The 19,548-nt window shown below is 44.2% G+C and overlaps 1 protein-coding gene across 1 annotated transcript in view; it reads right to left on the bottom strand.

Annotated features, from left to right (window-relative positions):
* Nucleotides 1–2,036: 2,036 nt before the first annotated feature.
* Nucleotides 2,037–19,548, bottom strand: part of LOC306928755 (uncharacterized protein) — a gene marked incomplete at its 3' end in the record, with an annotated part of 33,702 nt that continues 16,190 nt past the window's right edge. The window contains exons 5-9 of the mRNA XM_079509027.1: nucleotides 8,696–8,790; nucleotides 6,499–6,587; nucleotides 3,461–3,547; nucleotides 3,059–3,227; nucleotides 2,037–2,152 (exon numbers count right to left, since the gene is read on the bottom strand). Coding sequence (XP_079365153.1) covers nucleotides 2,037–2,152; nucleotides 3,059–3,227; nucleotides 3,461–3,547; nucleotides 6,499–6,587; nucleotides 8,696–8,790 — 556 coding nt within the window. The remainder of the gene's footprint in view (nucleotides 2,153–3,058; nucleotides 3,228–3,460; nucleotides 3,548–6,498; nucleotides 6,588–8,695; nucleotides 8,791–19,548) is intronic.

Raw genomic sequence — 19,548 nt, forward strand, 5'->3', positions numbered from 1 at the left:
CTGCAGCAAGAAAGGCAGATTGTAGTCTGGGTAGCCCAGAACTGGCGCTGTGGTGAGCTTCTGCTTCAAGACTTGGAATGCAGTCTCACATTCCTCTGTCCACTGGAACAGTGGTGGAGGAATAGAAGGTGCCTTCCTCCCCCTTTTCTTCTTCCTCGGGTCCCCCGAGGTGAGGCGATACAGACACGCAACCAGCTTTGCATAACCTTCCACATAGCGCCTGTAATATCCTGTGAAACCCAGGAACTGTTGCACTTCCTTGCAGTTGGTGGGGCGCTTCCAGTCCTTCACCTTGCTTATCTTCTCTGGGTCAGTCTTGATTCCTTCCGCTGATACCAGGTGCCCCAGGTACTGAACCTCCTTTTTCATCAGATGGCACTTCGACGGCTTCAGCTTCAGCCCATGTTCACGAAGCCGATTGAACACCACTTGCAGCCGTTCCACATGTTCTGTGAACGTCTTTGAGAAGATGATGATATCGTCTAGGTAAATAAGCAGACTCATGTAGTTTAGATCACCAAAACAGCAGGTCATCAGGCGCTGGAAAGTCGAAGGGGCGTTCTGCAATCCAAAAGGCATCCTATTGGCCTCGTACAGACCCATAGGTGTGCTGAAAGCCGTTTTGTGCTTATCCTGCTCTGCTACCTCGACTTGCCAGTAGCCCGATGTGAGGTCGAGGGTGGAGAAATACTTGGACTGCCCCAATGCTTCCAGTGCATCCTCTATCCTTGGCAGAGGAAAAGCATCTCTGGTGCTGCTTAGGTTAAGCTTTCTGTAATCCACGCATATTCTCAGTGACCCATCCTTCTTGGTCACAAGCACCATCTGGGAGGCATAAGGGCTCTTGCTGGGGCGAATCACGCCGGCCTCTTCCATCTCCGTGAGGGCCTTTTTGACATCCGGCCACTGAGCAGGTGGTATTTTGCGGTAGGGGAGACGAAATGGCTTGGGATCCACCAGGGGGATTTCATGTTGCACCGTCTTTGTGTGTCCGTAGTCCAACGAGTGTTGAGAGAAGACATCTGCATTCCTTTCTACCAGCTCTTTGAGAATAGAAAGTTGCTCTTCACCATCAATGGCTGCTCCACTCAGATCCACACAGCATGCCAGGGGATCTCTTTTATCACTCACTCCCTGCTCATGGCTCTGACATGCTCCAGACGCTCCCTTTACAGTATTTTGACTCTCTCCAGCCTGGCAACTCCTCTTCTGATCCCCCTCTCCAGCCTGCAATACTTGTTGGACCAAGAAAACATCTGCCAGGTGAGTGTGAGGCTTTATCGACACTGTCCGACGAGACAGGTTCATTACTCTGACAGGGACACACCCCTTCTCCACGTTAGCCAGGACTCTACCCACTATAAGGCCCTCTGGAAGCTTCAGTGAGTGTTGGGCCTCAATAAGTGCAGTGTAGGATTCTTTCCGTGGTCCCTTTGTTACCTTGCACATCACATTAATTTCTTCGCCAGCAGGGACACAAACCTTCCTGCCAACATACTTAACAGGGCTCACTCTGCCTTCGGGACCACCAGGTCCTGTCTTGTCTATTTCCAGTAATGCAGCATGCCATTCTGGATAGCTGTCCTTGACCTTCTGGAGAAACTGTAGGCCATAAGTATCTTGCAGGTGTTGTCTGGACGCTCGTATGACGTTAGTCCCCACAAGTAATGGAACCATGGATCTGTACTCCGTTTCAGGCACCACAAAGGCCGGTACGCTGGTGTACTCTTTACCCAACACCTTGAGACTTATGTGTAGCACACCATGGTGAGGGACATCCTGGCCACCGGCACCTTCCACAGGAATACTGGACGGCTGTAACCTCTGCTGACACAACACAGGGTGCTTACGCCAGAACTCATAAGTAATGCTGGTTACTTGAGAGCCAGAGTCAATGAGAGCCTTGCACTTTTCCCCATTGACCTCTATTTCACCTTCGTTCCTGGGTCCTATAAGAAGCGTTTCACTCTCGCTTCCTTGCTCTCCCAGCTGGGGACCTAACTGTAAGCCCATGGTTGCCCCTGTAACCATAGGCCTCAAGCGTTTAAAGACTGTCCAGCCTGTGGTGCACTCCCTTCTTGGGATGGTGTGGTGGTAGGCTGAGGGCGCGTGGTTGTGTTGTGGCCCGGCATCACTGTTCTGCAAACTCTAGCTACATGCCCAGCCATCCCACATCGATAGCACACAAAAGAGCCACCGTCAGTCTCACCTCTTAATGCTTGCAGGTTTCTGGCTGGTGCAGGGGTTTGCAGAGGGGACATTTTGGATTCCAGCTCTGCAAGCTTTTTGATCTGCTCCTCTTGGCTGAGAGCTAGCTTGTGTACCAAAGCAGTTAATTCAGAAAGCTCAGAGGGGAACTTCACTGGCTCTGTCTTTTCTCTTACACCCCCCTGCTGCTCTCTTACGGCAACCTGAACCTGGCTGAAAGGTTTCTTTTGTTTGTGTTGAAACTTCTTTGTCTCCCTAGCTAGATTTCGTAGTTCCTCTTGCAGTTCCCGAAAACTCAGGAGTCTCGGCTTCATGGGGGAAATCCTAAAGTACACCTCTTCATCAGACAACCCCCTCAAGAACTGGCGAGTTAGTTTGACATCACGGTCTGGGAATGGTTGCCCCCCATGCTGTGCCTCCTCTACCGAACGAAGAGTGGCTTCCAGTGCAATGGCATAGGAGCAAGCTGTTTCATCTGTCCGCTGGCTCCTCTCATAGAAATCAGCCAAAGGATCCAGAGATCTTTGTATGTCACCATATTCAGCTCTCAGTTCATCAAACGCCCTATCGGGATGCTGTTCCTGCAGAGGGAGATTTAAGATGAGTCTCCTCGCTTCGCCGTTCAGATGCCTCACAATTGTTGCGAAACACAGATGTGTGGGCAGCCCGCCAGCATCAATAAGATATTGCATATCACGTATCCAGTCCTCAATGAGGATTTTGCAATCAGGATTTCCGCTGAAAACCGGCACATTCTTAACTTGGTGTGTCTGTGTGAAACCAGCAGGTGTGAGCTGGACAGGGCCATATCTTGACTGTCCCATGGTAGGGACTGCTGGGTGTGACACACTCTGGTAGGGGTGCATGGCTGTTGGTATGGCTGGAAAGGAGGCCAAATGCTGCGGAGACGACTCATACATGGTGGCTTGAGTCGTATACAGGGTGGCGGGCATGGCCTGCATACTGTTCATCAGGGTCAGTGGCACATGCGTTGATGCTTGGTGGAGAGGCTCTGTGGTCTGGGGATACACAGGGGAGGGTACCAAAACTTGCGGGTTATGGCATGTTGCTTGGGGGGCGTACATAGCTGACCTGTGGGCATGTGGGGCATACATTGTGTCTGGGTAGGTGTGTGCCTGGGGTGGCAAGACATGCATCACAGTCTGTGGAGTTGGGTGGGTTGTCGAGGCAGGTACGATAGAAGTAGAACCATGTGTCATGGTTGTTGGGCCTTGCATAGTTATTGGGGGACCTTGCCTTTCAGCTGTAGGAGTGTGAGCTGCGTCCGAGGCTCCATGCCAACCAGATGCAGGAATATGTGTGGTGACTGACTGGGTTGCTGGGGGAGTATACACAGTCGACACAGGAGCCTGTGCTGCAGGATTTTGAGCCGTGTTGGGGACATCATACCAGTGAGATTTGGGGATAGATATGGCGACTGAAGGGCTTGATACAGTAGCCTGTTGCCTGGCCGCTTGGGGTGTGTTCACCATTGACATATGAGCGGATGGACCATACATTCTGCCTGGGGGAAGATTAGCACTGTATCCCACGGCTGTGGGGCTTTGCCCAGTGATGGGGTGGCCTTGCTTTATAGCCGAGGGAGGCTGTACTTGGACTGGGGAATCATAACTGGTAAGTATAGGGTTATGTATGGTGGCTGAATGGGTTTGGACGGTAGCTGGGGGAGTCAGTATATAGGAGAGTGGAGCCTGTGTCGACTTGGGCCTAACAGATTGTGAGGGAGTCAGGTTTGGGTTATATGCGGCTTGAAACCCTTGGTCACTGCCACTCATCGGCTCAGCATAGTGATGTAAAACCTGCCTGTGGACAGTGGAGGGCCCCTCCGCTGGTGGCCGATGAGGAGTATCTTCCTGAGAGCTCTGCATCTTCTGTATCCAATAGTATGCAAAAAAACAGTATGCAAAAAATATATATACAAAATCAAATGTTGAGTTTCAATATGATGCGTATGTCTGTATGTACAGTATGTAGTCGTGAGGTAAGTTCCATACAGGGGGTTAATGAATGTGAAAATGTAACACATACAGCAACAATTACATATGGTCAGTACTAGTGCATTTTTTTTTTTTTTTTTCATAAACAAAAAAAAACACTTCGATAGGACTCCGAGAACAGTAGTTAATGAAAATGAAAACAAAGCCTTTTGCAATGAATGAGTGGAGTCACAAAACCTCACATACAATAAATGAATCAATAATTGGTAAAACCACTTCCCATAGGGATAACCAAAACTGAAAGGATATTATGATTTAAACACAAGAGATGGGTTTTGTTCCCCTTCTTCCTCTGCTCCAATGTGGAATCCGTACATCCGGGTCACGGCACCAGTTGTAACCCTAAAATGAGTGTCCTCAGCCCTGGTGTGATTAAAACACCACCCTCTGTCCCATGAACCAGTCTCTGCGTTGTGTATTTGTTGTTGTTGTTGTGTTTGGTGGTTAGGAGATGAGGATGAAGAACCAGGCATAGGAGATGTGCGGTAGAGTAGTGTAGTAACGTTTATCTCAGTTCTGGTCACCTTGTAGAAAAACAATAACAGTGTCTATTTTTTACAATTCACAATATTAATAGTACAATGCTGTCAAAACACACAACTGCATGTACTGTAAGCTTAAACGTGTTGCTCACAGTTACTAATCTAAATAATACAAAAGTGCATTAGGAAACACAGAAATAGCTTATTTGCTGCACTTATATGAACCATTCATTCAGGGTCCTCCATCTAGTTATCACATGAACACATATCTGTCAAATTGTCCATAAACTGCTACAAATATACACATTTCTTCACAAATAACCCCAGCAGCACAACAATATAGTTCCCAACAATCATATTTGTCAATCAAACAACATGGATGGCTAATATAATTACTTATATCAAATGGATTAATCAGAATGGTGGATTTCACTCCTACCTTGTAGAAAAACAATAACAGTGTGACCTAAAATGGCCGCCCCCCCACCAATAAGGTCAACAGCTGTAACAGAAACACTGGACAATAACACAGTGCCCCCTGGTGGCACCTCTAGTCAATTCACCTCCTTACATATACATTACACATTTAAAGTGACGGTACACAATGAACAGTTCCCCCTGTCTGTTAGAAAGGTACTGTATAAGGCCCTAGTAAATGTAGAGCAAAGGGATGTCTTGGTCGGTTAAAATAAAGAGATTATTAAAATATAATAAGATAAGAAATATGCATATTCTGCTTCTAAGTGTGTGTGTGTGTGTGTGTGTGTGTGTGTGTGTGTGTGACTGTGTACACCTTAGAACTGTTTATTGGCATACAAACTATCACAACTGGCCAAATAAGGTTCTGTTCAGAATTAATTGTCTCCCGTCTTTCCACAAAATAATAGCAAATGCTCGATAAGGACCCGGCTCGATAAGCCTGCTCGATAAGGTGATCGTTATCAATAAAAATTAACGAGCTCCAGCTCCATTATTATTGTTGTTTGAATGTTATGCTCTCTATATGCTGCTGCATTGTCTGTAAGGAAGCCAAACAAAAATAAGTTGTACTCTTATGTACCTGTACACAAGATGGAACAATAAAGTACAACCTTGAACCTTATTATTATTAGGGTTGCTTATAAGTCATTATTAGGATTTCTTATTTTGATCTATTCTTAACAAAAACATTATTAAGGTCAGTGTGAAAGAAAGAACAAAACGATATTTAATTTAAACAAAACACAGTGATGTCTCAACAGTCTGGTCCGTCGGTAAAAGTGCTCCACTACTACCGGGCGCTATGATTTAATGGATTATATAACCCCAGGCAATTAGGGTGATAACACTATGTTCTTATTTTAATCTACATACATCCATTCATCAAAAACCAGCAGATCGGCTGTTTCGCAACTTTGGGGCTTCAAACGTAAACTTTTAAGCATATTGTTGATCGCGGCAGTAAAATATCATCGATCGCAATAATGAGTTATTGACTCACATTGTTATAGAAATAAAGGCTGTGATGTCATCATCAGCCAGGCTGAGACTAGAGTTGTTCCGATACTGGTATCGGTTACTGGGGCCGATACCACCCTCCATGCTGAACCGGCCCCGATACTCTGACCCGAGTACCAAAACATCCGGTTGACACTATAGTCTCAACCTCAACATGCAGTCCAGTTAGCTGGCCTGGTAGAAAAGGTAGAGGTAAGGTAGGAAAAAAACATAGTCTATAGAGTCTATAGTTAAACTATTAGTAACTTGGACGGATGTGAGAGAAAGAAAGACACAGTGAGAATGAAACTTACTGAGGTCCTGGTGGTCTCCATGTTCCTCCTGGTTAACAGAGAAGGTCCTGGAAGGTCACTGCAGTAAACTCTGTTTAACAGAGAAGGTCCTAGGGGCACGGTGGCACAGTCGGTAGTGCTGTCGCCTCACAGCTAGATGGTCCTGGGTTCGATTCCCGCTGGGGACGCTGTGGGCGCTGGGGGCGTGCTCTCTCCTCCGTGTCATCAGTGCCCATACCCGAGGCGGGGTTGGCGAAAGGGCCTTTCTGTGTGGAGTTCTCCCCGTGTGTCCTAGGGTAGGTACCCTCACATGTTCTCCCGTGTCCCCGAGTGTATAGGTACCCTCACATGTTCTCCCCGTGTCCCCTAGGGTAGGTACCCTCACATGTTCTCCCCGTGTCCCCTAGGGTAGGTACCCTCACATGTTCTCCCCGTGTCCCCTAGGGTAGGTACCCTCACATGTTCTCCCCGTGTCCCCTAGGGTAGGTACCCTCACAAAAAACATGCAGCAATCCTGGTCTCTAAAACTACCTCCCCCTGGCCAGCCGGGGCACCTGATGGAGGGGAAAAGAACTGGTCGGAATAACGTGTTCCTTCCACGCGCTACGTCCGGCCGGGGAAACTCCCCTGCCAGAGCCCGTCACTTACTACTAATGTTAGGTACTTAACACGTTATATTTCTACATTTACTCTACATTTCTACAGAAACTCTGGATATCCTTGTCATTCTGGACATAAACAATGAGTTGAATATTTGCTGATAAATCACACAGAGGAGCAGTAGTGATGAAACCTTTATTAATCACACAGAGGCGCAGTAGTGATGAAACCTATATTAAACACAACAAAACAAAGCCAGCAGCTTGGCAGCACTACACTGCACCATTATTTACTGCATATCAATGAACATAATAATTATTGCATGAATATGACTTGTTAAATCCTGACCGTGGACACACACTGATGCTCATATTGTACTACCAGTAACCTATGAGCTGGAGGGAATACAGCAAGAGAAAATAAACATGAATAGAAAATAAGATCCCTACACAAGATAAAACAAAAATACATCACAAGAAACTATTAATGTGTTTTATTCAGTCATGTTGATATTGTCAGATTATGTAATTCCTCTGCTTTTGCATCATTGTCATCCTGGATTAGACCGACTGATCATATGTCTTAAACTAAAGGCTTTCACCTGTATGAGTCCTCATGTGGTATTTTAGACCACCTGTCTCAGTAAAACCTTTACCAAATGCTGTACAAGTACGGGGTTTTTCACCTGTATGAGTCCTCATGTGTGTTTTTAGATGACCTGTCTCAGTAAAGCCTTTACCACATACTGTACAAGTATAGGGTTTTTCACCTGTATGAGTCCTCATGTGTTTTTTTAGATCACCTGTCCCAGTAAAGCCTTTACCACATACTGAACAAGTATAGGGTTTTTCACCTGTATGAGTCCTCATGTGTGTTTTTAGACTAGCCACATGAGCAAAGCTTGTATCACAAACTGTACAAGAAAACGGCTTTTCGCCTGTATGAGTCCTCATGTGTGTTTTTAGATTACGCGTCTCAGTAAAGCCTTTACCACATACTTTACAAGTATAGGGTTTTTCACCTGTAAGAATCATCATGTGTACTTTTAGATGACCCGTCCTAGTAAAGCCTTTACCACATACTGTACAAGTACAGGGTTTTTCACCTGTATGAGTCCTCATGTGTGGTTTTAGACTACACGTCTGAGTAAAGCCTTTACCACATACTGTACAAGAGAAAGGCTTTTCACCTGTATGAGTCCTCATGTGTGTTTTTAGATCATCTGTGTCACGGCAACCTTTACCACATACTGTACAGATCACCTGTACTAAGGGCTTTTCACCTGCATGAGTCCTCATGTGTTTTTTTAGATCACCTGTACCAGTAAAGCCTTTACCACATACTGTACAAGTGTAGGGTTTTTCACCTGTATGAGTCCTCATGTGTGTTTTTAGATTATCCTTCTTAGTAAAGCCTTTACCACATACTGTACAAGTATAGGGCTTTTCACCTGTATGAGTCCTCATGTGTGTTTTTAGATCATCTGTGTCACGGCAACCTTTATCACATACTGTACAAGTATAGGGTTTTTCACCTGTATGAGTCCTCATGTGTTTTTTTAGATTAATCTTCTGACTAAAGCCTTTACCACATACTGTACAAGTATAGGGTTTCTCACCTGTATGAATCCTCATGTGTCTCTTCAGATTAGTTTTTAGATTAAACATTGTGCCACACTCTGTACAACTAAAAGGTTTCTTCCCTGTGTGACTCCTCATGGAGTCAGGTTGTGTGGATGATTCCAGGTCCTGGGACAGCTTGCGCTGTCCTCCTGTGTGACTCCTCATGGAGTCAGTGACTCCTCATGGAGTCAGGTTGTTTGGATGATTCCAGGTCCTGGGACAGCTTGCACTGTCCTCCTGTGTGACTCCTCATGGAGTCAGGTTGTTTGGATGATTCCAGGTCCTGGGACAGCTTGGCTCCTCCCACATGTTGTGTGTTTTGTGATTTCAGTGTGTTTAAAGCTCTAGTCTCCTCCCACTCATCACTGTCTTCAGTGTCAGATTCAGAACAGTGTGAAGAGAGGAGGTGCTCATCACTAGTTGGTTGTGATGTTCCACAGTCCTCTACACAGTGTGAAGAGAGGAGCTGCTCATCACTAGTTGGTTGTGATGTTCCACAGTCCTCTACACAGTGTGAAGAGAGGAGCTGCTCATCACTAGTTGGTTGTGATGTTCCACAGTCCTCTACACAGTGTGAAGAGAGGAGCTGCTCATCACTAGTTGGTTGTGATGTTCCACAGTCCTCTACACAGTGTGAAGAGAGGAGCTGCTCATAACTAGTTGGTTGTGATGTTCCACAGTCCTCTACATCAGCTTGTGTTTTCATGTGTTCAGTTGAGGTTCCGGCTACAGGCTCTGTCTCTCTGTTCTCATCATCATCATCTTCACTTTTCACTGCTAGTAATGTCAACGTTGACCCCCCAGCCTCTTCTGCTCTTTGAAGTAGCTCCTCCTGTTCCTCTTTAATGTGTGGAGGTTGTGGTTCCTCCTGGACCAGACTGGAGCTCCTCTCCTCTTCAGGTGGAACCTCCTCTTTACACACAGGGACGAGCAGAAAGTCTAGGAAAAACAATACAAAGAGACTCTATAAAAGGTTTGAATCTTCAACCTTCGTACCTCAGTGCAGAGTAGTGGATGGAAGAAGTATCTTACACAGAGAAAAAATCCAGCACTCACGGCAATAGCTTTTAAGGCACTTATTTATTTTACCAAAAGTAGGTTAGGTATATGGCATGCTGCAGACAAGCAGCACACAACGAACGCGTTGCGGCCGAAGCCTTCGTCAGTGTTGTATACTGCACACAAAAACTGGTGTCACTAGTGGCAGCGGTGGCCGAACGGATTGCGGAGCGGTCTTGATACCGGAAGGTCGCCAGTTCGAATCAGCGGTCCGACACGTTAAAATGACCACCGCTGAAGTAGCCTGGCTAATAAGCCAGACTAATATCACACAACACTGTCGCGGTATATCAGTCTGGGCTGGCTCCACTTGGATTTCATTTCCCGGGGAACATTTTCTCTTTGACGCAATTGGTCAGAGCTACTGTCAGTCAAAAGTCTCAAGCATTGAACGTCACTGTACCAAAGCCCGCCCATATTGCATACCGTGTCCCGATTGGTCCGACCTGTTCTCGGTTGTAGGAAAGAGGCGTGCTACTGAGCCTCGCCAGACCGTAATCCGCTGGTAGGCAACTTTTTTTTGCCAACGGCTGATTCGGTCTGGTTTATTAACCAGGCTACCGCTGAAGTGCCCTTGAACAAGGCATTGAACCACTACGATGAAATGTTCTATGAGCAGGGCCTGGCTGGAAACAAGTTCTTGAGCTTAGCCCAGATACCCTGGGTAAATATAGTAATCATTTCATTTCATTTCATTTCACATTTATAGTGTTATTAATTTCTTACTGTTTAGATGTGTTGTAATTGTTATATGGGTTAATATGTGACTGGCATCAGGCATGTTGTGCCTTATTGACTCAAAATCATGTATAAGCTTAATATAATAATGGTTGATTTAAATGTTATGCGACTGCACTTTTGGGACTGGGATTGGTTGGACGTTGTTTCGACACGGACGGGGGTTGGTGTTACAACCACGGACACTATAAATGTGACACCAGTTTTTGTGTGCAGTATACAACGCTGACGAAGGCTTCGGCCGCAACGCGTTCGTTGTGTGCTGCTTGTCTGCAGCATGCCATATACCTAACCTACCTTTGGTAAAATAAATAAGTGCCTTAAAAGCTATTGCCGTGAGTGCTGGATTTCTTCTCTGTGTAAAATGTCGTGTCTGACCGTGCACCCGGTAAAATGATTAAAGTGAGTGAGATGAGATGGAACGTGCATGCTGCCTTCTATTGGAAGAAGTATCAACACATTTTCCAACATTGAAATGTGACGGTGGGCCGACGGCGCTCGGTGCTGTAAATAGCGTGGCCGTTGTTTGTTGACATTGCAGCGCTCTCATTATTACTTAGAAAGTAATGACTTGTAAATGTTAGATCAGAGAGTCTTCTGCAGCAGGTTAGTAAATACTGAAGTAGAATTAACTGCAAAGCTTCAGTGAACCCATTAATAATATTACAACCAAACCATCGTCACATTATGAATACATTGTGATCAATGAATGGATGTAGTCACATTGTTAATGCTAACATCAATAAGCGATTCATATCGGTTCATCTTTACACCCTGAGTACCGACTGACCCACTGTCACCTATAAAATAAATACATCTTTACACCCTCAGTACCCACTGACCCACTGTCACCTATAAAATAAATACATCTTTACACCCTCAGTACCGTCCCACTGTCACCTATAAAATAAATACATCTTTACACCCTCAGTACCGTCCCACTGTCACCTATAAAATAAATACATCTTTACACCCTCAGTACCGTCCCACTGTCACCTATAAAATAAATACATCTTTACACCCTCAGTACTGTCACCTATAAAATAAATAACCCTAACCCTTAATATTTGTGTTGCCATTCTAAGCCCAGTGGGTGGCGCTAATATATACTTCTTGGATCAGAGGTGTGGCATTATTCCTCACCATGGCAACCACCACAGGGGGTGTTACTTACTTCTACCTGCAGAGGGCGCTGGCACTCAGGTGTGGTTACATACTTTTCTACCTGCAGAGGGCGCTGGACACTCAGGTGTGCAAGGGGGAAAAGCCAAATAGTTTTTGACCGCGACCGTGGGTTTGAAGCCATGCAGGTCGGCGTTCAATACCTTTTGATTAGGTCTTTTTGTATTCTAATTTTGGCTGATGGACATTGAATCACTGAAGCACGTGTCTAAGCTCAACGCATCCCAGATGCCTCCAGTATTAGCTTACAGGTAAAGACTCTACACTTACTGAGATACATGTTGCCTTTAGGTTCCTGTTTAAGGTGGTCTTCTGGTTCCTGTTTAAGGTGGCCTTCTGGTTCCTGTTTAAGGTGGTCTTCAGGTTCCTCTTTAAGGTGGTCTTCAGGTTCCTGTTTAAGGTGGTCTTCAGGTTCCTGTTTAAGGTGGTCTTCAGGTTCCTGTTTAAGGTGGTCTTCTGGTTCCTGTTTAAGGTGGTCTTCAGGTTCCTGTTTAAGGTGGTCTTCAGGTTCCTGTTTAAGGTGGTCTTCTGGTTCCTGTTTAAGGTGGTCTTCAGGTTCCTGTTTAAGGTGGTCTTCTGGTTCCTGTTTAATAGAACCAGTCGTGGCTGGAGAACTGATCTTCACCTGCAGACTGGACTCCTCCACTCCACACACTGGAGGAATAGAAAACAACACTTTAATTACCAGAAACTAAATGTCTTACACATGTTAACGTGTGCCTGCAGCTCGCTAAGTCTGCGCAACCTTGTGTTGGGGAGGTAGGGTCAAATAAATGAATATAATGGGGGGTAAATTTAAATTTGACCTACGTCCGGTGGTTGGATTGACTTTCGGTGGTTGGATTGACTTCCTGGTAAAACCGGAAGTGAACCGATCCACTAATTGAACTCCACACGCCTCAGAGAGTGAGGGTGACATTTCAAGGCAGTCCGCACGCTGATGTCAAGCTCCCAGAAGCACTTTATTTGCAGAGCAATTTCTGTGCAAAGGAAGTTATTCTGGGAGCTTGAGATCAGTGCAAGGACTGCCTTCCTTCTTCACTGTATGTATTTTAGTTCAGCTGCTGTAGAAGTTTTTTAGATGTGTGTGCTTCTATTTGGACTCTTATTGAAGTTTCAAGGCAATAAGACAAACCGGAAGTAAAAATAAAATGGAAGTGGTCACTTTTTATGAAATTGGACGTCTGTAGGACCACCAACCAAGTTTGGGGTGTGTGAATGGATGGATGCACAATCTATGGAAAGCACTTCTGAGTGTGCTGTGTTAAGTGCTATTTAAATGTACCATTTATTTAACATTTTTGTTTTACTACTAGTTCCTAGTTAGTCAGTCAGTCTGTCATTTTGACAGAGGATTCCGATTCTAATTCCAACAAAGTTTAGAACTGAAAGGGGTCTAAATCCACGTGTTGACTGACGTCAACGTAAACAACCTCCTTCACAGTAAAATAGATCTCGTAACGTGGCTGACTTACAGTCGAGTACATAATATATAAAGAGTTATTATAATATAAATCATCTCTATAAAGTCAGTCCTACTACATACCCATCCTGTACAATTTTACTACAGGGTTGAGTCTTGCATCAAGCAGTCCATGTCTCTGGTTCATCTGTCGCTCTCCTGATGACGTAGATCTCTCCCTGTGGTCTGTGGAAAACACTGACATTATTATTATTATTTAGCAACCATTAGTAAGTAAGTAAGATTGAAAGGTGACCTGATCTATTTTGCGTCCGAGCATAGACATGGTAACGCCCCGCCTGCCTCTGATTGGCCTAAGGCCCGTCTTGACTGTCCTCCGAGATGCGAGGTTACTCCGTGGTGGGAAATAATACAAGATAATGACAGCTTGGCACGCGCGGCAGAATGCAGCCTCGTAACTAACTTGTACGTTGTATTTTTGTACAAGAGACAAACTAATATTGTTTATGCCGTTTGCTTTGATTGAATAATTGATTGAACACACGTGTACGTTGTACTATGATCTGATTTGGGTGTGTTCTAAATAGTTAGTGTTAATTATCGTGTATTGATCTAATTATAGTAAACTAATACTAGTATACAAAAAAATATAAAGATCAACTTTAAATTTAAAATAATGTTTCAAGTTTACACATACAAATAAATTACACAATAATCAACACAAACACTTTATTTTGAACACATCCAAATCAAATCATAGTACAACGTACAAATGTGTTCAATCAATTATTCAGTTCTGTTCTCTTGTATCGTACCGTACTTGTATTATTTTCCACCACAGAGTAACGTCGCATCAGACTATCCAACCCGTACATAGATTTAATGTCTGAGATATTTAAATTGTTGTTGTTGTTATTGTTGATGTTGTTGTGAATGCATGCATGGGACCCGGATGGAAACAAGACCGCAAGGTCTTTCTTCGGTGACGTCCTTTTGGCCAAATGTGCGTTACTGTACCTGTACTGTTTTGCATCTCATTGTCTAATAAATTATCAATCAATCAATCAATCAACATAGCAACACCATGTAACCACACTAATGACATCACGTAACCACACTAATGACACCATGTAACCACACTAATGACATCATGTAACCACACTAATGACATCATGTAACCACTCTTCTTGGTTAGAGTGGGTGACAATATTATCACACAATATGAAATTACCTACCTAGGTTCCATCCTGGAGGCTAATCTTTCCGGTGATAAAATGGCCACCAACGTAGTCAAAAAAGTCAATCAAAGAACAAGATTCCTTTACAGAATCTCCTCACTGGTCAACTGACCTTTTTACCTCCTTTATGATGAATTCCTGATCTGTTCTTTGACTATATAGAAGTGTCTATTTGTACGTACCTAACCCTGGACCCTCTTGTAAACAAGTGTAATGCTTTATTGGGTCGTCCACGCACAGTTAATAGTCTTTGTATTGAGTTTGTGCTTGAAATGTACTGTAATTCTGCAAACTGTTAATAAATATTTCAATCAATCAAACACTCATAAAAATGATATACAATACAAGGCCAATAGACCACACTACAAACGTGTAACTTGTCTCACTCACTCACACACACACACACACACACACACACACACACACACACACACACACCTGCAGTTTGACGGCTACAAGAATATAATAGTTGTGTAATGCAATGTGTAGTGATCTTGTAGATCGGCTATTTTTGACACACACACGCACGCACGCACGTGCAGTAGCCAATGCATGGCTAGTCTAGTGTTGCAAATTGCGGCTAGATAAAACACATCACTCTAGACAACATGATTAGCAGCTGTTCAACAACAACAACAACGACAACAAGAAGCAAAATAAACAGTTTATACTGAGTAGTGTTGTGTGCAACTCACCTAGCGCCACATAGCGCCACACTGTAATAATAATAATAATACATTTTATTTATATAGCGCCTTTCAGGTCACCCAAGGTCGCCTAACAAAACAGAAAAGAAATACAATATAATAAAGCAAGTTTAAAATAAACACAAAGGCCTGCAGCAGACCCTTACTCAAGGTGAGCATAGGCTTGTCTGAATAGGTGAGTTTTGAGGTGGGATTTGAAGGTGGGGAGTGAGTCCATGTTTCGAATGTCAGGGGGAAGGCTGTTCCAGAGGCAGATGCAGCCAGGAGATGAATATGACAAAGGGCACCTACGGATGGCTGCAATTCGAAACTGGCCCCCGTAAAATCTGTAATTCTGCAAACTGTTAATAAAATTTTCAATCAATCAATCAATGAGAGAGAGAGAGAGAGAGAGAGAGAGAGAGAGACAAAGACACGAAGCAGAGCGTAAACACGGCGAGCCGCCATCTTAGATCCGTGATGGTCAGATAACAGTGAGTGACGTCAGAACAGAGCGAGGGAAACGGAAACGTCGTGTCCATGTATGTGTGCGGCTTATGCAAATGAGCGGATACAGTAGGCGGGACTTAGACCGGAACCGATTACTGAGCTAGAAGACACACCCAGCGTTACGTCACAGGCTGTGTTGCCATGTCTGCTCTTTAGAAGTGACGTTGGACTTGATTTCTGTAAAGTTGCTTGTAAAGATTGATTGATTGATTGATTGATTGATTGATTGATTGACATTTTTAAATGTTATTCACAGTTTGCAGAATGGGTAAATTCAGTGTTTTCAGTGTAACCTTCATAGATGATAAATCCACTGAGAAACGGAGCTTTGCTCTCTGCGGTCACAGAAGTATCAGATAACTAACTAGAACATTTTGTCAGTTTTAGTCCACAGAATAAATTAATGAAGCTGCACCTAAAGAAAGAAAGAAAGAAAGTGTGGTGTATTATGAATCATAACTACATGGTTAGTCACAATTGTACATATAACTTTAACTTCTGCAAGTCTGATCTCACTCCAGTGTCTCACCAAAGTGACCCACTAGAACTAAAGGCTATCTGTAGGTAGGGTCTGTGACCACAGGCCGTGGCTTACGGCAGCTGTAAAAAATACCTAGGCTATTTTCAGGAGGTCAGGAAGACCACCTGGGGCTTCCTGGTTGATTAGAGCCAATCTTTATGATAGGAGGTTAACAGTTGCATTATATTACTACAGTGCCTGTCACAGGTGGGGGTCTTTGACACACACACACACACACACACACACACACACACACACACACACACACACACACACACACACACACACACACACACACACACACAGGGACAAAGGTGACACCCACTGCATGTTATATTTGTATAAAGAGATGGGACACAGTGAGAATCAGGGGTTAGGTTGGTTGAGTGGGAGAACGGGGAGGACAGGCTTGGCCTGGCCTGAGAATGCTGTATGGAATTGATGCTTGATGACTTGATGCGTGTAACTTCATGTAACTATGGGATATGCCTCTTGATTGAATAAAAGAAGGACTTGACCTGGGATATCGCGACTCACTTCATGCTATATTAAGGAAAATAAGGTTATAATCCACGGACCTGTTTAAGGAAAGATTCCACAAAGAAAGAAAGAAAGAAAGAAAGAAAGAAAGAAAGAAAGAAGCAAGTACTATGTCATGAAAAAGAGGGGAAAACTAGAAAAAGTGCCCTTCTGGGCACAGGTCTCCACCAGGATGATAGGAGTGTGTGATGTTTGGCAAAATGTTTAGGAATAATATAATTGTGTGTGTGTGTGTGTGTGTGTGTGTGTGTGTGTGTGTGTGTGTGTGTGTGTGTGTGTGTGTGTGTGTGTGTGTGTGTGTGTGTGAGAGAGACGTGGCGTGTTGTAGCGCCACCATGAGGCTGATTTGAAAAATGTCAAGTGGCATTTCTTCCTCAGCCTAGTGTGAATATGCATGCACAGTTTCACCGCAATCAGACGCTGTGTTGAGTAGTTGTGGCAATTTGTACAAAACGGGTACAAAGCGGGCTACTCCTGAAAGGTTTAGAAGCCAATCGTAGGCAATGAAGGTGGATTATGAAAAATCAAACAAACGTGTCTTAATCACATGACTATGGAGAGCATGTGTACCGATTTGCGTGAAATTTGAATAAAATCTGAAGGAGTAATATTAGAAAATGTGTTTTACATATGTCGGCCTCCTGGTGGCGCTATAAAGAGCAGATGTGAAGAATTCCAGGCAAAGGTTTTTCCTTGGCCTCTAGGGAGTTGGCATACAAAGTTATCCACAGATCCGTGCAGTTAGAGGTAAAAACACTTTTCGGCGAGTTATAGCGCCACCATGAGGCTGAGTTGAAAATGTTCACGTGGCATTTCTTCCTCAGCCTAGTGGGAATGTGCGTGCACAATTTCACGGAAATCACACGATGTGTTCATGATTTGCAGCATTTTGTTTGAAACTGAGCACTCCTGCGAACTTTGGAAGCCAATCTTAGCCAATCAGGATGGAGTCTGAGAAATCTGAAAGACCCGTTTCGTTCAATGGCTCTAGAGAGACTGTGTACCAATTTGCGTGATGTTTGGACAAAATCTGTAGGTGTACTGTCCAAAAACGTGTTTTGCACAAAGCGGGCTCCTGGTGGCGCTATAACAGGCCGTTCTGGAAATTATGGGGCAGAGGTTCATCGTTGGCATCCAGGGAGTGTGTGTGCAAAATTTGACATCGACCGGGTTAACGGTGCCGGAGATTAGCTGTTCACAGACGGACGGACGGACGGACACACACACACGGACACACGGACGGACGGACGGAGTGCAAAACATACTCTCTCCCCATGCCTTCGGCCTGGTGGAGACAAAAAGTCTAGCTTTGATTTAGTGGGTCCACATGTTGTAACAGCTTTCCACCAGCAGAGGGCATTAAAAGTGAAGTTTAATTTAAATTATCATTTCAATGAAACTTCAGCTGCATTTTAGGTGTTTCTGTTGATACTCCTACATCAACACTGCCACTGACCACAGCGTGTGCGCACGCACGCACGCACGCACGCACGCACGCACGCACGCACGCACGCACGCACACACACACACACACACACACACACACACACACAGTTTTTTTTATTTGCTCAATCTGGTATCTAGTGCTTCTCAGATGTCATTGTATTTGCATTAGAATTAGATGAATTCTAATCTATTCTAGTATTAATTAGACCTTTATATCTTATATCAGAGATTTATATCTCTGGAACCCAAATATAGGACAATGTTTTATTATTATATGATTAAGTCTAATATTATATTATATCCAGAATGTGTGAAATAGACTCGCATTCACTTTCAGATTTGTGATGATTGATGAAGATGATGTAGCAATAATTTAGCTGGGGACCTCCTGGAATCCTATAAGGACCCCTGGGGGTCCCCAGAACCTACAGTGAGATAATTTAGCTGGGGACCCCCTGGAACCCTAAGGACCCCTGGGGGTCCCCAGAACCTACAGTGAGATAATTTAGCTGGGGAACCCCTGGAACCCTAAGGACCCCTGGGGGTCCCCAGAACCTACAGTGAGATCTGTAACATGTATTACTGTCCCCCCCCCCCCCCCCCCCCTCCCAGTGAGCTTGATGAATTGATGCTTGATGACTTGATGCGTGTAACTTCATGTAACTATGGGATATGCCTCTTGATTGAATAAAAGAAGGACTTGACCTGGGATATCGCGACTCACTTCATGTTATATTAAGGAAAATAAGGTTATAATCCACGGACCTGTTTAAGGAAAGATTCCACAAAGAAAGAAAGAAAGAAAGAAAGAAAGAAAGAAAGAAAGAAGCAAGTACTATGTCATGAAAAAGAGGGGAAAACTAGAAAAAGTGCCCTTCTGGGCACAGGTCTCCACCAGGATGATAGGAGTGTGTGATGTTTGGCAAAACGTTTAGGAATAATATAATTGTGTGTGTGTGTGTGTGTGTGTGTGTGTGTGTGAGAGAGACGTGGCGTGTTGTAGCGCCACCATGAGGCTGATTTGAAAAATGTCAAGTGGCATTTCTTCCTCAGCCTAGTGTGAATATGCATGCACAGTTTCACCGCAATCAGACGCTGTGTTGAGTAGTTGTGGCAATTTGTACAAAACGGGTACAAAGCGGGCTACTCCTGAAAGGTTTAGAAGCCAATCGTAGGCAATGAAGGTGGATTATGAAAAATCAAACAAACGTGTCTTAATCACATGACTATGGAGAGCATGTGTACCGATTTGCGTGAAATTTGAATAAAATCTGAAGGAGTAATATTAGAAAATGTGTTTTACATATGTCGGCCTCCTGGTGGCGCTATAAAGAGCAGATGTGAAGAATTCCAGGCAAAGGTTTTTCCTTGGCCTCTAGGGAGTTGGCATACAAAGTTATCCACAGATCCGTGCAGTTAGAGGTAAAAACACTTTTCGGCGAGTTATAGCGCCACCATGAGGCTGAGTTGAAAATGTTCACGTGGCATTTCTTCCTCAGCCTAGTGG

The sequence above is a fragment of the Electrona antarctica genome (genome assembly GCF_951216825.1).
Source record: "Electrona antarctica genome assembly, chromosome: 8".
Classification (NCBI taxonomy): Eukaryota; Metazoa; Chordata; class Actinopteri; order Myctophiformes; family Myctophidae; genus Electrona; species Electrona antarctica.